Source organism: Chaetura pelagica, unplaced genomic scaffold, assembly GCF_000747805.2.
Source record: "Chaetura pelagica isolate M959 unplaced genomic scaffold, ChaPel_1.0 scaffold505, whole genome shotgun sequence".
Lineage (NCBI taxonomy): Eukaryota > Metazoa > Chordata > Aves > Apodiformes > Apodidae > Chaetura > Chaetura pelagica.
In genome coordinates, this window is record NW_009953211.1 from 173,387 (window position 1) to 180,124 (window position 6,738).

General features: G+C 51.2%; 1 protein-coding gene across 2 annotated transcripts in view; it reads left to right on the forward strand.

Annotated features, from left to right (window-relative positions):
- The window catches only part of PPP2R5D (protein phosphatase 2, regulatory subunit B', delta), a 26,792-nt gene extending 23,185 nt beyond the window's left edge, over positions 1 to 3,607 (forward strand). For both annotated transcript variants that reach the window (XM_009997557.1, XM_009997558.1), the window contains 3 exons: positions 2,124 to 2,196; positions 2,660 to 2,776; positions 3,142 to 3,607. In XM_009997557.1, coding sequence (XP_009995859.1) covers positions 2,124 to 2,196; positions 2,660 to 2,776; positions 3,142 to 3,279 — 328 coding nt within the window. In that variant the 3' untranslated portion in view covers positions 3,280 to 3,607. The remainder of the gene's footprint in view (positions 1 to 2,123; positions 2,197 to 2,659; positions 2,777 to 3,141) is intronic.
- Positions 3,608 to 6,738: the final 3,131 nt, after the last annotated feature.

Consider the following 6,738-nt stretch of genomic DNA (forward strand, 5'->3'; position numbering starts at 1 on the left):
ATTCCTGCTCTTCCCTTACCTGCTCCTCTTTCTGCAGAGTGCTGCAACCTGTTCTGGTGAGCAGCAGGTTCTGTTGCCACCCTTTTAGTGAAGACATGCTGCATCTGCAACTCACTTCTGCTGGCTCCCTGGCAGAGCTGACAGTAGGCCATGCCTGTCAGTGGACAGTTAATGTGGCTTTGCAGCCAGTTGTTTTCTTTTCAAACACAGAGGCTTAACCTGAGCAGAAATAGACTTTTTTTCTAATAGAAACCTGCGAGGCTGTGATGCCAAGTGCCTCTGAGTAAAGCAGGATGCCAAAGGCTGCCTGTGGGAATGCTGGCTGTAATGCAGGATTGACCTTAAACTGTGCAATGCCTTGGGTTTTTTCCCACAGTGGACTGAGAAGTTTGAAATACTGAGGCTTCTTTAGCATAGACAGAATGAGGAAGTGTTTTCATAATGAGCTGCTGGAGACCTGGTGCTATGAACTGGAAAATAGCACTTGTGGGAAGGACTGCACATGCAAACTAAGCCAGTAGATGTGAAACAGTGAAAAGGAGAGAGCTTGTTGTACACATCTGCAACCAGATGTGGTGAGGCCTACTCAGAAAAGGTAAATCCAGGTTGATTGATGAGGTTGGGAGGAAGCTTCCCCTATAGAAGGATGTTGGACAGCTGTAATAGTTTTATCAGAGTTGTAAAGGTTTTGGATTTTTAGAAGCACTGCTTTTAGACGTGTTTTCTCTTTGCAAGATACAGTATCAGCTGTATCTTTTGCAGTAACAGCTGAGCACGTGGTTGATAAACTGGTGGATCTCGATGCACGATGAGGAGCTGAGTGCTTCCCTGATGCTATTCAGACTGCTTTGGTGATCTGAAAGGAAAGAACAGATAGAGATGCATGAATCTGAATGAACGGACAAGTTCCCTTGCTCACTGTGTAACAGACGAGTGAAAAGTCTGGCCAAAAAAAAGAGAGCTTTGTTACACCATGACATGGCATAGTAGTAGACAAAAATACCAGCAAGGTAGACGTGGCTTTGGAAGGGCAATAACCTTCAAGATAGGAGGCCTTTGTGGGCAGGCATATTGGTCTACATTTCCAGTGGCAAGACTGAAGTAATACATTTATTTGTGTTTACCGTACACTTAAAAGTATTCTGGAGAAATGGGGGATGAGGCAGGAAAGAACTAGGGAAGATCAGTGCTAACTCCTGGTCACAGTCCCCTGCAGACTTCTTTAGAGCTCTGTCAGAAAATGACGTGTGGAGTTTTTTTGTTTGGGGTTTGGGTTTGTTTTTTTCTTTTTGTTTTTCTCTGTTCTCTGATGGAGTAGTCTGCTGCTTGAATGCTTGGTAGCTTCATTCTCAGCTTTAGCCTCCTTTCTTACATGTCTTTCAAGAGTGTGAGATGATTAGAGAGTATAAGAACTTCCTTAGAATGGATAGATAGGACATTAGAAAAATCAATAGCTGAGATGAAAGTCAGACAGTTAAAATCAGGAATAAAGGAGAAATTTTAGTGCAGATGTTTAAAATGTAGAAAAGAGTAACAAGAGTGGTGGTTGCTCACCTCTTTTTGCAGGGAATGTTCATTGTCCTAGGATTTATAGGTAGCCCAGCTGAATGGTCACTTAAGGTCTGTGCTGAAATCTGTGCCAAATTCAAGAGCTGTGCCTGGGCATTTGGGCAGCTCTCTGGGGTGTTATGGCCAGAGGGAAAGGGAGCTGTGGGCAGTTGAGCCCCAGCTCTATTGGAAATGACAGTTTAACCCTCTGCATGTGTGGGGCACCAGGAAAATGTGTGTTTGACATCCAAACTGGAGTAATTGCTTTACTCCAGAAACCAGTTGCTCTGGTCCCTTCCTGAGGCACAAAGCCAGGGAAAAAGTACCTGTGCAGCCCACTGCTGCCACCCTGTGCTCTGAGGTGAATGAGGACTGTGCCTGCCTGCCTCCTGCTAGCTGCACTGTGTCCTGTCTTCTTGCTCATAGCAACTGTAGATAGAATGAGGGGTCTCTGAAGGACAGAGCAGCTCTTCCCCTTGCCTGCGTCTTTCTGCCGTCTCTTGCTTTTGTCTTCCTGTGAGTGAAAGCTGCTCTTCCCCCGGGAGTTCACACTTGCACTCTCTCTGTCTCTGCAGGGGAAGGTTCAGGATGAAGGAACGAGAAGAAATGTGGCAGAAAATAGAGGAGCTGGCCCGGCTGAACCCCCAGGTGGATAACAGCAGGATCTAGAATGGATGAGACAAGAATGTGCTGGGGGTCTTGACCTGGTTCCTCAGCTCATGAGAGCAGGCTCTAGCACCTGATCACAGCCCTGTGCACACAGCTGCAGTGGTGGTCTGTCCCTCCCAAACCCCACTGTCTTGGGGACGCTGGCAGTGTTTTACCAGCCTGGCCCTCTGTGGCACTGACCTCTAGGTAATGCTATATAGAGAGCATATATGAGTTTGTGGACTCCTCTGTCAGCTGTGGCTGCACGGGCAGTGTGCTGTGGCTGAGAGGACAGGAATGGGTAAGAGAAAATGCTCCTTTCCTGTCTATGTATCTGCTGCTACTTCTGCAGGTGCCAGAGAGAGCAGCTGGAAGAAGTGTGCTATTCTGTGGTGGGATGCTGGGGGAGGAGGCTTTGTGTTGCGTGGTGTGCTGACTCTCCAGCTATCTTTCTTGTCTGCAGTACCCCATGTATTATGCACCTCCGTCATTGCCCCCTATCTGCTGTATGGAAACGGAGACCCCAACTGCAGAGGATATACAGCTACTGAAGAAAACAGTGGAGACAGAGGCTGTGCAGGTATGTAGGTGACTACGGTCCTTCCACAGTTATTCTCAGAGCAACCAGCACATCAGCATGGTCAGTCCAGGATCCAGCAGCCAGACCTGGCTTTTTCCAGGTGTTCTGAGGATAAATGCCCCTACTCTCATCCCATTATTGTTAGAGATCAACCTGTAGTTTGAAGTGTGGAGTTTATCTAGCCTTTGCACTTCGGAAAAAGTGCAAGTGGGACTTGTCTGTGTCCTTTTGATCTGTGTTTGGCTCCCAGCCTGTTCTGCAGCATGCTGCAGTGTCACCCAGCATACCCTAGAGCAGTCGTAGTCAGAGGCTGCAGGGGTGAAGGGGTTTGCTACTGATCCCTGACTCCTTTGGTTTGTCTGTAGATGCTGAAAGAGATTAAGAAGGATAAAGTTTTGCTGCGCCGGAAATCTGAGCTTCCTCAGGACGTCTACACTATAAAAGCCCTGGAGGCCCACAAGAGAGCAGAAGAATTTCTCACCTCAAGCCAGGAGGCTCTCTGACGGGCTCAGGAGCTGGCCCAGGAAGCTCTGCCCCATCCCTTTCCCCCAGGGGTCATGGAAATGCACTCGGTTCTCATGTATAAATTAAGGAATGAACATGGTGAGCTGTGCCTGTCCTCCACTCCATCCGCATCCCTCCAGGGTAGATCTGTTTTTACGTTCTAACTTGTATCTCACCACTGTCATGTCCTCCTGCATTTCCTTCTTTCCTTCTGCTTTTCCACCTTGGATATGCATGCGTGAAGGAAGCCTGCCTGACCTGCAGTTGCATCAGTCCAGGCAGGAGTTGCTTCATTTCCAGGTGTTGCCTGGTACTTACTCTGCCTGGGTGGGAGCCAGAGCCTTGCTGCCCTGCAGTGCAGGCTCTGTGTAGCCATAGGCTACCGCGTGTGGCGCAGTGTGCTGCTGCAAGCCCCAAGTGCCCACCTCTGCCATGCCTGTGCAGCCAAGCCCTGCAGTGGTCAGAGGTCAGGCTGAGCTCGGGGCCGGAGTGTGTGACAGAGTTTCTGGGGGCTCTGCTGCCTCTCCGCCCTGCCTTGGGGTGCTGCTCTGCAGCCGGAGGGTCTCGCATACAGCAGAGGAGATGTTTACTTCCACCTTTCTTTTGCTTCAAGCCCCTTGTTCTGTTCCCCTGTCAGCGGAGAGGGGGTTCAGTGCTTCACCACCCCTAGTAAAGCTGGGTGCAAGCACTAGATACTATTGCAGCCCTTCCTTTAGAGCATCCTTGGAAGCTCTCTTGGAGGAAAGCTAATTCCTTCAGCTATATGTGTTGATCCGTGCTGACTTGTCTCCATCCCGGTGTCTTGGGTTAATTGTGGGCCCAGAATTAACTTCCTTGTTTGTAGCAGGTGTCAGCCACTGACTTCTGCTTTCTTCCTCTAGCTGCTCAATTAAAATACTCCTGCAGCTCTCCATTTGTCGCTGTATCCCACCCCTAGCTCTGCAGTGGCCAGGGTTTCTAGGAAGCTTGTGCTGCTAAAGTAATTTCTGCGAACTAGTGGAAGCAATGGATACAAATCGTAGGACCAGGCTGTTTCTGAGTGTTCAGTTGTCTTCTCTTTATGATCAATGGCTAGGTGCTACTGCTGAATTGCTTCCATGGGTACTCTGAGCAAATGTTTGCCTCTCCCTGTTACTTTGGCACCTGCTGTGGCTGAAGGCCCTTCTTAGTTACCATCAGGGACTTGTGCTAATTTAGCATTTAGAGCGCCCTTGCAGATAGCCCAGGGGCTTGTGCAGCACTTGGGTGCTACTGTGATCCCAGCTTTCTCCCCCGACTTTTGTGTTGCAGATTCAGTGCCAGGCCACGTGCCACCTCAGAGAAGCTGGCTTGTGATAGAAAAGGGAGTCTTCCTTGCTTCTTACCTGCTGTGCTTGCTTTCTTGACACCAAAGCTTAAGTGGGCTTGCAGTAGTGCAGGGAGCTTATGGGGTCACTGCTAGTCTGACACTGCTTTGCAGCATCATGGGATGTTGCAGAGAGTCCTGCTGTATCTGCTCATCCTCACCAGTAAAGCATCCCCAGGTCAGACATTCGTCCTCTCTGATCTTACTGCCGGTGTGCAGCACACCTTTTCTCCAGCCCAAACAGAGCTGTGTTTGTCCTGTGTATCCTGAACCCCCTGCCCTACTTAGCTCTTTCAGTTTGGCCTTCATTAGGCATGCCACCATCTCTTAGGAGCAGCTGGAAAGTGTGACTCTGTGAGATCACCCACGGTCACGAAGGACCCTGTCTCCCCTCTGCTTCATGCAATGGCCCAGTTCATCAGGAGACTTACGAAACACCTCAGGGAGGTTATTGCTTATTTTGAACATTAGTCTGAGCTCATGGTCAGCTGCCAATCAATTACCTCATGCCTGGCACAGCATGTAGACATGCACTGGGTGATGCCAGCTGGCACACGGGAGTGGCAGGTGTCTTGGGGCACAGCGGAAACGAGGACTGCCGAGCGACACCCACAGCAGAGCTTGGGAGGATGTTTCTTCCCCTGGCAGTACAGGGAACAGTACAACTCTTCCAGTACAACTTGTCTGCTTAGAGTTGCCTTATAAGCTGCCACCTCGTTCCCAAGAGCGCTACAGCGTGTGTGCCCTCACTCAGACCTGCTTGCTGCTGGGCAGTGGCTGCCTGCAGAAGGGAGAGAGACTCGCGGTTCGCAGAGGCTGTTGCTGTCCTGCAGATGGTCTGTCTCTGCCAGCAGTCACCTGGCGTGGCCGGAGGAACATCGCTGGGGTTGTGCCACGTGCAGGGGCAGGGCCGTAACGGGTCACAGCTACGTGCTGTACAGCTTCGGTGTTCTCATAGCTTTCTGTGTCTTGTTCCAAGTCAGGGATCTGATGCTTAGTACTTTCACATTGCCATTAGTTTGCTGCCTATTCATTCCAGTGTCCTGGACATGTAAGAAGGGGACCATGTGAGAAGGGGGAGCGTATTCACCCTCTCCACCACACATACTGCTCATGTGCAGACCTGTGTCTGCCATGCTACACCTGCCCCTTGTTCAACACTTGGTTTCTGGCGTTAGTGCTGCTCATTTCTGCCTATGCCTTTCCCCACATCAGCCAAATGGACAGAACTGGAGCTGCCTCTTCCACTCCACCTGGTTCCCTCCTCCCGAGGGAACAAGCAAAACCAAGTACTGCATTCACCCCCTGGACACAAGTATTAAGCTGCTTACAGTTCATATGTACATATGGTGTACTTTATTTTCAGTAGAGCATTACATAGTATGAAAGTGTTGGATTTTGTACAGATGTCCCTGTATGTACAGAACTAAATAAAACTGACCTCTTGGAAAGACAAGTTGGACTCCACCTCTGCTATTCCAACACACAGCTCCTGGGAGGAGCCCTGGTGTGGAGAGGGACTTCTCTGACACTCTTGCACAGGGACAAATCCAGTGTTTTTCCCAAGGGACTCTGGGCAAAGCTAAACAAGCTTCCCCCCTCCACACACACACACACACGAGTATGGAAACTGGTAGGGCTCCTCGGAGGCAGAGGAAGCCAACAAAAGGACATCCCAGCAGCTTATGTGCCAGCCAGAACCACAGAAGAGGAGCAGGAAAGGAAGCCTAACAGTGGTCAGCGGGAGAAACTGGAAGGTGGATGGCAGCAAGTCCTGTCACCAGCCAGCTCCGAGGCAGTGGAAGCCCGTGCGGTGGAGGGGAGGCCCGGGTCGGCAGCCCCCGCACCGCAGCTCGGCCCTCACTTCCACTCGGGCCTGGGGCCGCCGAGGCCCTGCCGGGCCTGCAGCGTGCGCTGCACCACGTCCTGCCACTGCTCCTCCGAGATCTGCCTGGCCCAGGCGGGGATGCCCAGCGTGGGCAGCTTCACACCGGCCATGGTCCTCTTCACCAGCTCCACATGCTCTGGGGACAGGGAGGGCGTGAGGCCGCGGCCCGGCGCTGCGCGGGGCGGGGCGGGCGGAGGCACCGTTACCTGCGTCCATGGGGATGGA